The sequence below is a fragment of the Sus scrofa genome, chromosome 6 (genome assembly GCF_054392235.1).
Source record: "Sus scrofa isolate SSC_HxYL_T2T_F1_AM1 chromosome 6, Sscrofa_HxYL_maternal_Yorkshire_Landrace_v2.0, whole genome shotgun sequence".
In the NCBI taxonomy this organism is placed as follows: domain Eukaryota; kingdom Metazoa; phylum Chordata; class Mammalia; order Artiodactyla; family Suidae; genus Sus; species Sus scrofa.
The window spans coordinates 171930660-171945581 of record NC_139388.1 but is presented as its reverse complement, the minus strand read 5'-3'; the positions used below and the strand labels follow the sequence as shown (position 1 = coordinate 171945581).

The window sequence follows — 14922 nt, the reverse complement described above, 5'->3', positions numbered from 1 at the left end:
CTTTATCTCATCTGTGGAGGTTCCGGAGCCAGGGATTGAACCCATGCCACGGTTGTAGCCTGCACCCCTTCTGCAGCAACACCGGATCCTTATCCCACTTTGCCATAAGGGGTTTCTCTAGTTCCATCCTATGTTGCAGTCTTTCGAGATCTCTCATAAAGATGCGTTACAGTTACCCTCTCTGTCAGTGGCACTTAAAATGCATTGCATTTTTGTGTGTAACAGGCCTTGCTTGTGGCCTTTAGGCGCAGTTGCAGCATCAACGTCCTATTTGGTGGTAAGAACACAGCACAGATATTGCTGCTGTACTTGGTGATGCCCGGCAGGTGGGCAGTGCAGTCGTTGACAGTCACAGGACAGTTTTTACGTAGCTTGTTTTCTCACGGTGTTTTTCTTTTCTTTTTGCATTCACTTTTAATTTTTATTTGTAATTTTAGATTTTTTTATTTTAATGATTGAAATTTTTTCCATTATAGTTAGTTTACAGTGTTCTGTAAATTTTCTGCTGTACAGCAAAGTGACCCAGTCTCTCTCTCTCTCTCTCTCACCCACACACTCAAACACACATGTATACACATATTTTTCTCGCATTATCCTCCATCATGTTCCATTACAAGTGACTAGATAAAGTTCCCTGTGCTGTACAGCAGGATCTCATGGCTTATCCACTCCAGATGCAATAGTTTGCATCTACTAACCCCAGACGCCCATTCCCTCCCCCTCCCCCTTGGCAACAGGACTATTTTCCAAGTCTGTGTGTTTCTTTTCTGTGGAAAGGTTCATTTGTCCCTTATATTAGATTCCAGATAAAAGTGATATCATATGGTATTTGGCTTTCTCTTTCTGAATTACTTCACTTTGTATGAGTTTCTCTAGTTCCATCCATGTTGCTACAAATGGCATTATTTTGTTCTTTTTAATGGCTGAGTAGTATTCTATTGTGTATATATACCACATCTTCTTCTTTTTTTTTTGTCTTTTCTGGGGCCGCTCCGGTAGCATATGGAGGTTCCCAGGCTAGGGGTCTAATCGGAGCTGTAGCTGCTGGCCTACACCACAGCCACAGCAATGTGGGATCCAAGCCTCGTCTAGAACGTACACCACAGCTCACGACAACACCAGATCCTTAACCCACTGAGCGAGGCCAGGGATCGAACCTACAGCTTCATGGTTCCTGGTCAGATTCATTAACTACTGCGCCAGGACGGGAACTCCCCGCATCTTCTTAATCCATTCATTCTCACAGTGTTTTTCAACAGATTCAGTCATGTACTCAGAAAAAATATCACTTGATTATTCCAACCGCATGGATGTGAAAAAAGCATAATAGGCAGTGTGTTTGTATCAGTGCCTCTCAGTACCCTTGGGTTTTCTGAATGGTACACTAGTAGAGGTCTTAGGATAGCATGACCGGTGGTGTTGACAGCAGGCCTGGCCTGGCAAACCTGGCCTTTGATATCTTGTACCCTTAGCTTGCTTGTCTTCTATCAAGATAAGTGTTTTGCTCAGCAGTTTTTCCCCAATAAATTGCAATTTTTATCATAGTTAAACACTTGCGTATATGAATAGCCACCCTCTGTAACTACTTTCTTCAGTTCTTCAGGGAACGTTTCAGCAGCTTCAGCATCAGTCGAGCACTCTGTCCAGTAACCTTTAAGCTGTCAAGCTGCCCTCCCCTCAAAAACTGATCAAACTACCCATGACTGCCTCTACATTTTCATCATTCAGTGCTTTCTGTGTCAGCTTTTAAAGGACTGATTTGGGCTTACATGTGTAAGATACCTTAATAGAAACACCATGCTGTGTACACCCATCAATCTACTCAAGAAGTAGACTTTCCAGTGTCTCTGTTACTAGATGCCAGTGGAAAGAGATCACTTTGCTACCAGCAGAGCCAGCAGTGCTTTGGCAGCTGCCCGTATTCTTTCTCTCTGAGTGTGCATAGTGTGCGTGCACTGTTGTAAATAGTGGTGGGTGCAGGCAGCTTCAGCCCATCTCCGTCTTGTTCGCCAAGACCTAAGTGCTTCATTACCTCCATCCTTGCGCCAAGCGTGGTCACCCTCTTCCAAGTTCTCTTGGGCTTTTCTGATACCTGGGGGTACCTCTGCTAACAGATACACAGAATAAATCAAGATTAAGTGCAGATGCTCACAGGCGGAATTCAGAGCCCTGGGGGCTTGGTGCAGAGAGGGTGAGTGTGGTTGCTGGGAAGGGAGGCTGGCGGTGCTCCTCTCACTGCTCTGGGTGCCCACTGCCAGTAACGGCTGGCGCAGAAGAGATGCTAAAGGCTCTTTTCGTCTCTTTCCATCAAAGTGAAAATCTTCTTTGGATTTCTTCCACTTAGTGAAAACAGGTTCTCGCCTAGGTCTTTCATAGAAGCAAAGGGGCGGAAAGCGAACGTTCAAAAAGCAGGGCGTACCGTACTTCCAAATTGCTCCCCAAAGTCTGCCAATTTCTGTTTCTACAATGTGCGATTTGTTTGCGAGGTCACATTGAAAGGTCGTTGATTTAAAGTTTCTGATTTGACGTTTCTGTGCGTTTCCGATGTGCAGCAAAGGGATTCTTTAGCCATAGATATTTTTTGCGTTTTCTTTTCCATTGGGGTTTGTTAAAGGGCGTTGACTGCAGTTCTGCGCAGTAGGACTTTGTTGTTGATCTGTTTTATACACAACAGTTCACAGGTGCTTGTCCCAAACCCCCAGTCCTCCCCCCCCAACGCCCCGTCTTTCCCCCTGGGTAACCAGAGGTGGTTTTTTTTTTTAATAACTCAAATGAATTTATCATATCTGTAGTTATATAATGATCATAACCATTCAGTTTCACAGGATTTCCATCCCACAGCCCAAGCACTTCCCCCCAGCCCCCACCGTAGGTTTGTTTTCTCTGTTTTGTGAATGTTTCTGCTTTGTGCATAAGTTCATTTGCGTCTGTTGTATCTTAGATTCCACAGAGGTGATATTATTCGGTGTTTTATACGCCTTCACCTCACGCAACGTGATCGTCTCCAGGTCCGTCCGGGTTGCCACAGACGACTTTCTTTCGCGTTTTATGGCTGCGTGTATCTGTGTGTGTGTGTGTGTGTGTTTGACGCTGTCTTTATGCCTTCACCTGTCATTGGACGTTCAGGTCGCTTCCGTGTCTTTGAACACTAGGTGCACGTCTCTGTCGGAATCAGAGGTTTCATCTTCTCCGGCGCGTACCCAGGCGTGAGACGGCTGGATCATGCAGCAACTTTATTTGGAGTGTTTTGAGGAACCTCCATGCTGTGCTCCAGAGGGGCTGCGCAGTTGACATTCCCACCAGCAGCGTGGGGGGGCTCCCTTTCCTCCGCACCCTCGCCAGCGTTTATGATTTGTCAGATTTTAAATGATGGCCATTCTGGCGGGTGTGAGGCGATGCCTCGTTGTTGTCGGAATTTGCATTTCATCACCATCAGCAATGATGAGCATCTTTTCAGGTGCCTGTGCCGACTGTAGGTCTTCTTTGGAGAAAGGTCTGTTTAGTTCTTCTGCCCGTTTTTGACGGGCTGGTTTATTTGTTTCGCTATTGAGATGTCTGAGCTGTTTGCGTGTTTTGAAAATTAATCCCTTATCAGTCACATTGTTTGCAAATATTTTCTCTCATTTAGTAAGTTGTCTTATTTTATTTATGGTTTCGTTGGCTGTGCAAAAGCCTATAAGTTTGATTAGGTCCCATTTGTTTATGTGTGATTTTTTAAATATTCAAAATTATAGAGGCAATACCTGTGACTTAGAGCAAATTTAATCCAAAATGTATAAAGGGAAAAGTGCTTCTCATTGTCCTATCTTATTTCTTAGAGGTAACCATATCAGCAGCAGTTAGCTGTGTCTTTAAAAAAAAAAAAAAAACTTACATGCTTATCGTGTATTCAAAAATGTAGAGGAAGTAAATTCATTTATGTGTGTGTGTGTGTACGTGTATATATCCATATCTGTATCTGTTATTGAGAGATCTCATTTTTAGACTCTATTCTGTTGCAGTCGTCTGTTTGTCTTTTCCTGTGCCAGTACCCATCCAGCTTAATAATTATAGCTTGGAATTGGTTTTAATATGATAAAGCAAATTCTCGCTTCATTATTTTTCATCAAAAAAGTTCTTCACTCATTCTGGGTATGAACTCTTCAGATTAAGATTAGATCCAAGTTCAAAAAAAATCGTGGATTTTGACGGGAGTGAGGCTACGTTTATAGAGAACTGACATTTCAGGAGAACTGACGTGTTTCCAATATTGAATCTTCTCACTTAGGAGGTTGTTATGTCTGTTTATTTATTTGGATCTTTTATGTCCTTTGGTGAAAATCTTGTTCATTTCTTCCAAAGTTTATTTTTAGGTATTTTATAGATTTCGTTGTCATCATGAATGGAATTTTTTCCCCCTTACATTTTCTAATTGATTATCGCTGGTATAGGTTTTAAAAAGCTATTGATTTTTGTAAGCGAATCATATAATCACCTACTTTATTGAATTTTCCATTAGTTCTAATGGTTTTTCAGTTAATTCTCCTGGCTTTTCGAGGTGGACAGTTATATAATCTGCAAGTGATAAATTTTTCTCACTTCACTTACAATATTTATACATAACTTCTCAAATGTTATTTCATGACTAAGATACCTGAGTGGGGTGGGGAAGGGTGATCTTAAGCAGTCTTCTTGGGGAGTTCCCGTTGTGGCTCAGCGATAAACAAACCTGGGTAGTGTTCATGAGGTTGTGGGTCTGTCCCTGGCCTCGCTCAGAGGTTGGGAGTCCCGTGTTGCTGTGAGCTGTGGTGTAGGTCGCAGACGTGGCTCGAATCTGACGTTGCTGTGGCTCTGGAGGGGCCAGCAGCTGTAGCTCTGATTCCCTGGCCTAGGAACCTTCTTATGCTGCTGAGGGTACAGCCTTAAAAAGACAAAAAAAAAAAAAAGGGAGAAGGAGAGCTCTTCATGGCTGATGCTGATTTAAGTGAGTATCAGAGCATGTGCCGCCAGGTAGTGGAGAAAATACCACAGACAGACCTTGAGGCGAGAAGCAGCAAGAAATGTCCAGTGCATAGAAAGAAGGGGGGCTGGAGCACAGCACACAGATGAGAGTGGGAGAAACAAGAGGTGGTTTAGGAGTCAGATGGGGTGTGACGAGAAGCTGCTGGATCCTAAGGAGCCATTCCTTTCTTCTGAAGGAACGGAAGCTTGAAGGAAAGATGTGTTAGGCCGAGTGGCCCCTCAAAGATGCCCACACCCTAATCGCTGGACTCCGAATATGTTGCTTTACATGGCAAAAGGGACTTTGCACACGAAATTAAGGCTTCAGACCTTAAAATAGGGAAGTGACCCTAGGCTATTCAAGCGGGCCCAGTCTAATCACATGAGCCTGAAAAGCGAGGCAGTTTCTCTGGCTGGCAACGGAGGCAAGATGAGGTAGAAGGAAAGTTGGAAAGATCAGCGTGAGAGGGGCTGACCCTGCTGTGGCTGCAGGGGGACTGCATGGAAAGCAGGAGCACAGGAGCAAAGACTGGCTGATCGGGCCCTTGGGCCCTGCAGCTGCAGGAGCTGAAGTCAGCCTACAGCCTGAAGCAGCTTGGAAGTAGGTTCATCTCCAGAGTCTCCAGAAAGGAAGGCAGCTTGCCAGGCGCCTGGGTTTGGCCTTGTGCTGCCTCGTGCAGGGGACCCTGCTGAGCCACACTGTACCTTGACATTTGGCCTTCAGAACTGCGAGGCAGTAACCGTGTGTGGTTTCAGGCTGCTGGGGTTGTGGTGCTTTGTCAGAGCGGCAGTGAGATACTAATAGAAAGGGGTTCAGGCAGGGGAGGAATGCCCCGTTTTGTGCCTCCTCGTGCTGGGTGGAAAGTAGATCCAGCGAGCGTGGGTTTGGAGTCTGGGCAACTTGTGCAGTGGGCATACAGTGCTGGCGCGGACGAGGGGCGTGATGGCGGGAAGGGGATGTGATTTGAGATTTATCCAGGAGGATGCAACTGCCAGAGTTGGATCAGCGATTGTCGGGAATGAGGGGGAGGGACCTGAGGATCACGGCTGATTTCCGGCTTGGATGCTGAATGATGGTGAAGCTGAGACGGGCTTGAGCAGGTTGGAGGATGCCCAACTAAGGGGTAATTCTAGGCTGTTCTTCATTTGGAAATTCTCGCATAAATACTTAGGTTAAGGTTGAGTGTATCCGTACGAGGATTGCTTATTATTGAAGACCTAAATTGTTCTTTTGGTTTTTTTTTGTTTTTTTTTCTTTAGGTCATGTAGGAAACTGTAAATCATGTGAAGATGGGACTCTTGGTATTTGTACGCAATCTGCTGCTAGCCCTCTGCCTTTTTCTGGTGTTGGGATTTTTGTATTATTCTGCGTGGAAGCTACATTTACTCCAGTGGGAGGACTCCAGTAAGTATGGTGACTCTAGCCTACCCCCGCCCCCGGGAACAGCCTCTGCTGATTAGTTATCGGGTTTTCCTGTGGCCGCAGTCATCTCAAATTCTTCAGAGAGGGGCACCGAGCATTTCCGGGACTTGGGCTTAGAAACCGCCCACCACTTTTGTTGCTCTTGTTGGAGAACTTTGCTGGTTTTGAAAACAGCTGCATGCCATGGCACATCCTTTTGTGCACTCAGGGGAAGCGTGCTGTGCTGCAATAAAAACGCAAACCGTGCCGGGGCTTCGGGTTCTCGAATGTCCTTTTTTAATTATGAGAGTTTATTGCTGCTCCCCTTTGCCAGTTACTGCCTTGGGCTTGCTGTCGAAGTTGGTTTTCCAGCGCTCTTAGGACATTCATCTTTATCTCGTCCTTGGATTTTCCGTTTTTAATTTAATCCTGTCTTTTACTTTCCCCAAAGAAATTGTGTCTACTGAATCCTTGGAGCTCTTACTGGTGCTGAACTTGGACCTGAGTAGAATAATGTCTTCTTTCTGCCCCTGCTGAGTAACGTCTGATCCCTTTCTTCCCTGTGCAGCCATTCTCATGTGTCACACTGTTTTCTGTGAGGCTGCCTGAAACACCCCCTCCCCACCAACCCCCCTCGCCCCCTCTCCCACCTTTTCTGGCTCACCCAGCCTTGACTGTGCTGTGGTCTGGGCTTTGCAGTGGAAGGGCTTGCACTGTGCCGCAACGAGCTTTGCACACTGTTTCCTTGGCTGTAGCTTCCAGTGTCCCATGGTGGCCACACACAGCTCTTCTTCTGGTTCCTTTGTCTGACGGCTGTCTGAGCTGGCTACGAAAAAGTCTGGGTAGTCTGTGCTGATTCCTAGTGAATGTCTCTTTTCCAAAATAGTTTTTATGTCTGCAAATACCTACTGGATACCAGTGTGGAATTCACCTGAGAATAGAGTCAGTCTCTACACAGGAGGTTAAAATGAAATAGAATGAGTTGGAAGAGGCATCTGGCATTTGGTCTACTACTGTAGTAGTAGTATTATTTTTTTGTCTTTTTTTCGGGCCATACCTGCAGCATATGGAGGTTCCTAGGCTAGGGGTTGAATTGGAGCTGTAGCTGCTGGCCTATATCACAGGCACAGCGATGCCAGATCCAAGCCGTATCTGTGACCTACACCACAGCGCACAGCAACACTGGATCCTTAACCCACTGAGCGAAGCCAGGGATTGAACCTGCATCCTCGTGGATACTAGTCAGATTCGTTTCCACTGAGCCACAATGGGAACTCCAGTCCACTACTGTATTGACTCCTTAACACAGGAACTGTTCCTCTGAAGTAGTTGATTATTTTCCTTCTTTCTTTTTCTTGTTTTGTTTTTTTTTTTGGCCACCCTGCGGCATATGGAGTTCCCAGGTCAAGGATCAGATCCGCGCCACAGTTGTGACCTATGCCACAGCTGTGGCAGGGCCAGATGCTTTTAACCCACTGTGCTGGGCCAGGGATCACACCTGCCTCCTGGCACTGCAGAGATGCTGCCAATCCTGTTGCAGCACAGCAGGAACTCCTGGGTCCTTATTCTTTCACGTGGCCCAAACTACCAAAGACGCTTCAAGCCAATTTTAAAAGTATCATACTGTATCTTTCATTTATTGTTTTATATGAAATGTTTAAGTGCCTTTTAAGTGTGTAGCTTACAGTTATCAGTAATTGCTTTGTGTTTCCAGATTTCATTTACATTTGTCTGTTCCGACGTATTTTTAAAATCAAGGAGACGGGCCGGAGTAAGGGGTGTTTGTATCAGTGCAGCACAGCATTCTGTCGTTAGAGACGTTGACAGGATCCATAACGGAGAGATTCCTCTGGATCCATCCAGCGATGGAAGTTTGTGCAAAGGACTGGAGGGAGGGCTCCGTTTCTGTGAAGAGCCACTGACCTGTGGAAGACACAACCACGGCTTAGATAATTTTTTTCCTGGAGACACTGAGAAGCACGTTGACTTTGTGGAGGAGCTATCGTGGGTCAGGTTTCAAGCTAGATAATTCACAAGTTTAATTGGCCTCTCACTGTAACCATGTGAAGATGCTATTATTATCCCTATTTTGCACTTGAGCAAACGGAAGTATTTCGTTTAATTAATTTACCCACGTTACATAACTGTGAGGACTGGAGTTGAATTCTGATTTTCTTTCTTTAAGACCTGTGTTCATTATTTTACCAAAACGTATGATAAATACTAAGAACAGGATTTAATTCTGTATTCTCACTTGGTGAGAAGAGAGAGGAAGGGGGCTCAGAACAGAGCTAGTAGGTAGTGTCAGGACGGAGGTGGAGAAAGAAAAGGAAAGGAAAATTAGGTGAAGAGAGAAAGTCCTCCTGGCGACACAGGGGTTTATGAGGTCAGAGGCTTCCGTAGTTTGTTAATATTTATTTACTGCTGACCTTTGCGTTAGCTGTTAGCTGTAGCCACTAGCTACACATTTTCTGTTATTCTTACTCTCAAGCCTTTCAGATGTTTGACTTTGAGTAGGTTGTTTAGAGCTTCTTACTATAGCATATTATTTCTGCGCTATAATATCAGAGAAGAGACTAGTACGACCCATCCCAGTAGCTCACCAAGGCAGAGAAGGGCCCTTCATTCCGTAAACAAGGTCACAGCAAAGGAGCTCCTCAAAGTCGATGCCTGCTGTGCGCTGAGATTTGGGTGGTGGTTTAGTGATGTTGCTGCTGCTGCTGCTAATGAGATGAACGTCATAATTTATTGAGTGTCTACGCTACCTCTGTACCGTAATGGGAGCTGTAGATTCATAACCTCTTTTGCTCCTCGTAGTTTATACTGGTTATTATTATCATCCTCTTTTACAGACGTAGAAGTGGAGGCTTCAGAGAGGCTCAGTGAGAAAGAGTTTGTGTGTCTTTACCTGTGGAACTCAAAGGGCATTTCCAAGTTTGAAAAATAGATGTCTAAAGCATTGTTTTTCCATACTTTTTTATCCTGTTTATGACTTAATCAAGATTATGCACTGGAATTCCTTCATGGAAGGGGGAAGGAGTCCAGAGTTTGTATTGTTCATTTAGCAAAAGCAGTATGTTCATTGTAAACTGGACGTAAGATGAACGTAGACTTTATGCTCTCAGCGTGTGACATGAGAAAGAAATAAAAAAACCATTATCACGTGTCATGTTCTAAAAGAAGTCTACGTGAAACTTTCTAGCTAGAAAGTTTTAAGATGTAGGTAATCCCAGGGCATACGTAGAAGGATGCACACTGTTCTGTTTTGAGCAGTTTAGAGCGACACGTGGCCTTGGCTTGGTCAGAGTGCCAGCACTGGGGTCAAACGCTTAAGCTGAAGGCTTCCTGTCCGAGACCAGTCTAGTTGGTTTTTAAGAGTTCTGTAGCTTGAGGTTTCCTGTTCTGCATGTTAAGGGGCTTGGTGGTTGCCACTCTGACCTAATAACAAGGGGAAAAGTGAATGGACTGAAAATTCGACTCTTGCTGGCGCTGTGACAGCGGCGAGGACATGGGGCAATCCGCTGCCGCAAGACTGGAGAAATGGGGCCTAGAGGAGAGTCTCATGTGGAAACTGTCAGAGAAACCAGCACCAGAGTGGAAAAACCTGAGGTATAATTGACAAATTGCTGGAGGCTCAGTGGAGACAAGTCCAAGAGGTAAAAACTCCAGGAGGACCCCCCAGGAGTGTTGTGAGATTTACCTGCAGGAGTTTGACCAGAGTCCCACAGTAAGTGCTACAACTGGCAGCAGAAGAAGGAAAGGAGCCATTGTGAAATATGCCTAAATACTTTGTTTTTCCTAACAAGGCCTGCCCTCAAGGGAGACTAGTTAATTAGAGCCTAACCTGTTGGAGTATTACCAGAGCCTAAGTGACTTGGGGGAAGGGAAGTAGCCAGCTCTAGCCATCTCGAGCCTTCTGTGTGGGAGAAAGGAGATATTCAACTGCAACCCACTCTCGCCATTTGGTCCCACCTAAGGCGGTAGAGAAAACCTGAGAAATACTTGCGCAGTTCTCAGTCCAGAGGCACAGGCTCACTAAAAGGCTGAGACCTAGTCATAGGGCTGTGGGAAGTTTCCTCTCCCCCTAATCTCACCCCACATTACTAAAGGCCTATTTATAGCAGTTCCTTTTACTTGGTTCATCATGCATGGCTATCAAGAAAAAATGTACAAGGCATATAGCAAAAGGCAGGAATGCAGTTTGCAGAGACAGAGCGAGCATCAGAACCAGATGTGACAGGAATATTGGAATGATCAGGCCATGAATTTAAACAGCTAAGATTAATAGGCTAAGGGATTTAGTGGATAAAGTAGATAGCATACATGGACAGATGGCCAATGTAAGCAGAGAGATGGAAATCCTATGAAAGAACCAAAAATAAATGCTAGAGATAAAAAAAAAAAAATACTGTAACAGAAATGCCTTTGATGGGCTTATTAGTAGACTGGACCTGGCTGAGGAAAGAATCTCTGAACTGGAGGGTATATCAATAGAATCCTCAAAAACTGAAAAGCAAAGAGAACAAGGATTGAAAAAAACAACCAACCAACCAAAAAACAGGATATTCAAGGGCTGTGGGACAACGACAGAAAGTATGACATGTGAAATGGACGTATCAGAAGGAAAAGAGGAAAAGAACAAGAGATATTTGAAACAATAACAACCAAGAACTTTCCCAAAGTAAATGTCGGACACCAAGCCACAGATTCAGGAAGCCCAGAGAATGCCAGGCAGGAAAATGCCTAAAACTATACTGAGGCATACCATCTTCAAACTACAGAAAATCTAGATAAAGAGAAAATCCTAAAAGAAGCCAGAAGAAAAAATACTTTACCCATAGAGGAACTCAGATAAGAATTACATCTGACTTACCTCAGAAACCAGGCAAGCAAGACCAGACTGAAGTGAAATATTTAGCGTGTTGAGAGGAAAACCCCACCAACCTAGAATTCTGTACTCTGTGAGATTATTATTCAAAAGTGAAGGAGAAATACAGACTTCCTCAGACAAACAAAAATGGAGGGAATTTGTTGCAGTAGATCACATTGCAGTAGAATGTGAAAAATTCTTTAGATAAAAGGAAAATAATGTAGATCAGAAACTCACTTCTAAATAAAGAAGAGCATTGGAGAAAGAATAAGTGAGGGTAAATTAGAAACTTTCCTTTTTAATTTTTTAATTTTTAAACTCTATCTATCGGAGTTCCCGTCATGGCTCAGTGGTTAATGAATCTGACTAGGAACCACGAGGTTGCGGGTTCGATCCCTGCCCTTGCTCAGTGGGTTAACTATCCGGCATTGCCGTGAGCTGTGGTGTGGGTCACAGATGCGGCTCAAATCCCACGTTGCTGTGGCTCTGGCGTAGGCTGGCAGCTACAGCTCCGATTAGACCCCTAGCCTGGGAACCTCCATATGCCGCAGGAGCTGCCCAAAAAATGGCAAAAAGACAAAAATAAATAAATAAATAAAATATCTATCTACTATCTATCTATCTATCTATCTATCTGCTTTTTAGGGCCACAATAATAGCACACGGAAGTTCCCAGGCTAGGAATCAAATCAGAACCATACCTGCCGGTCTACGCCACAGCCACAGCAACACTAGATCTGAGCTGTGTCTGTGACCTATACCACATTGGGAACTCCCACTTTCATTTTTAAAAAATGAAAAATTAATCTAATAGATAACAGTTTGCTCAAAATAATAATACCAATAATGTATTTGATTTTGTGTGCTTATGTATATATCATGTGTATGTGTTATGTGCATTTAGATATAAGCAAAATGAGTGATAGCAATGATGCAAGGCATGAGAGGTAGGAATTAGGATTATTTCATTATTGTAAAGTACTCATGCTGCCTGTGAAGAGGTATAGTGTTATTTGAAAGTGGACTTAGATTGGTTGAAAATGTATATTGCAAACTTTAGGGCAACCACTTTAAAAAGTTTTTAAAAAAGTATAATCAGTATGCTAAAAAGGAAAGAAAATGGAATCATAAAATGCTCACTTAAAAACCACACAAGGCATAAAAAGTGTGGAAGATAAAAATAGGAACAAAGAATAAGGATAGCAAATAGAAAACAGTAATGAATATGGTAAATATTACTCCAGATACATCAATAATCACTTGAATATTAATGGCCTAAATGCACCAACTAAAAGACAGATTGTCAGAGTAGATCAAAAGACAAGATCAACTGGAGTTCCTGTCGTGACTCAGCAGTAAGTGGTATCCATGAGAACGTGGGTTCAATCTCTGGCCTCACTCAGTGGGTTAAGGATCTGGCATTGCTATGAGCTGTGGTGTAGGTCACAGATGCAGCTTGGATCTGGCATTGCTGTGGCTGTGGAGAAGGCCAGCAGCTACAGCTCCAATTAAATCCCTAGCCTAGGAACTTCCATATGCTGCACCTGCAGCCCTAAAGAAGACAAAAACAAACAAACAAAAAAAAACTCCGAAAAAACCAAGACCTAACTATCTGTTGTCTACAAGAACCCCATTTTAATTATAAAGACACATACAGATTAAAAGTAAATTCTCCAGGATAGATCACATGCTGGGCCACAAAGCAAACCTTGGAAAATTTAAGAAAACTGAAATTATACCAAGCATTTTTTTCTGACCACAATGCTATGAGTCTAGAAATCAACTACTAGGAAGAAACTGCAAAAAATATAGTGGAGGCTAAACAGTATGCTAACCAATGGATCACTGAAGAAATCAAAGAATAAATAAGGAAGTTCCTGCAGTGGTGCAGTGGATTAAGAATCTAACTCCTGTGGCTTAGATTCAGTCCTTGGCCTGGGGACTTCCATATGCCATGGGTGCAGCCATTAAAAAGATTAGATTTAAAAAAGGGGAAATTAAAAAATACCTAGAGACAAATATGAAAATGTTACAATCCAAAATCTGTGGGATGCAGCAAAAGCAGTTCTGAGAGGAAAGTTTGTAGCAAGAAACAAGAAAAATCTCAAACAACCTAACCTTATGCCTAGAGCAACTAGAGAAAGAAGAACAAAGTTAGTAGAAAGAAAGAAATCATAAAGACCAGAGCAGAAATAAATGAAATAGAAACTTTAAAAAAATAGAAAAGATGAATAACACTAAAAGTTGGTTCTTTGAAAAGATAAACAAAATTGATAAACTTTCAGCCAGACTCATCAAGAAAAAAAAAAAAAATGGAGAGGCCCCAAATCAATAAAATTAGCAATGAAAAGAAGTTACATCTGACACCACAGAAATACAATGGACCGTAAGAGACTACTATAAGCAACTATATGTCAATAAAATGGACAACCTAGAAGAAATGGACTAATTCTTAGAAAGGTACTATTTCCCAAGACTGAACTAGGAAAAAATAGAAAATACAAACAGACCAGTTACCAGTACATAAATTGAATCAGTAATTTAAAAACTCCCAACAAACATAAGTCCAGGACCAGATAGTTTCACAGGTGAAGTTTACCAAACATTTATGAAGAATAACACCTATCCTTCTGAAACTATTCCAGAAAATTGCAGAGGAAGGAACACTTTCAAACTCATTCTATGAGGCCACCATCCCCTTGCTCTCCAAACCAAAGATATCACACAAAAGGAAAATTGTAGGTTAATATCACTGATGAGCATAAATGCAAAGATTCTCAACAAAATACTAGCACAGTGACTCCAACAATACATTAAAAGGATCATACACCATGATCAAGTGAGATTTCTTTCACAGATGCAAGGATTTTTCAATATCCACAAATCAGTTGTGATACATTGCATTACAAACTGAAGATTAAAGACCACATGATCATCTCAATAAATGCATAAAAAACTTTTTATAAAATTCGACATCCATTTATGATCAAAACTCTTCAGGAAGTGGGCACAGAGGGAACCTACCTCCACATATTAAAGGCCATCGATGACAAACTCACAGCTAACTTCAAGTTCAGCAGTGAAAACAGAACACATTTCCTCAAAGATCAAGAACAAGACAAGGATGTCCTTTCTCACCACTTTTATTCAACATAATTTTGGATTCCAGCCACAGCAATCAGAGAAGGAAAGGAAATAAAAGGAATCCAGATTGGAAAAGAAGAATTAAAACTTTCACTGTTGGCATCACCAGTGTCTCTACAGCACTGGGATCCAGGTTTGATTTCCAGCCCAGCACAGTGGATTAAGGATCCAGCTGTGCCACAGCTGCAGCAGTAGGTTGCAACTGTGGTTTGGATCTGATCTCTGGCCTGAGAGCTCCATATGCTATGGGGTGGCCAAAAAAGGGAAAAAAAAAAAACATGTCACTGTTTGCAGCTGACATGATGCTATACATGGAAAATCCTGAAAATGCTACCTACCGGAAAACTCCTAGGCCTCATCAATGAATTTGGTAAAGTTGCTGGATACAAAATTAGTGTACAGACGTCTGTTGCATTTCTATATACTAACAGCGAAATATCAGAAAAATTTAAAAACCAACCCCATTTGCCATTGCATCAAAAAGAATAAAATACCTAGAAATAAGTGGCAAAAGACCTATACTCCA

General features: G+C 42.8%; 1 protein-coding gene across 20 annotated transcripts in view; it reads left to right on the top strand.

The window, feature by feature from the left end:
• Window positions 1-14922, top strand: part of ST3GAL3 (ST3 beta-galactoside alpha-2,3-sialyltransferase 3) — a 231182-nt gene that overhangs the window by 31754 nt on the left and 184506 nt on the right. For 18 of the 20 annotated variants that reach the window (XR_014804992.1, XR_014804991.1, XR_014804989.1 and 15 more), the window contains one exon: window positions 6241-6385. Coding sequence is in view for 15 of the 20 variants with exons in the window: in XM_084958571.1 (XP_084814697.1) it covers window positions 6271-6385 (115 nt within the window). In the remaining 5 variants the exon portion in view is untranslated. 20 annotated transcript variants of the gene reach the window in all.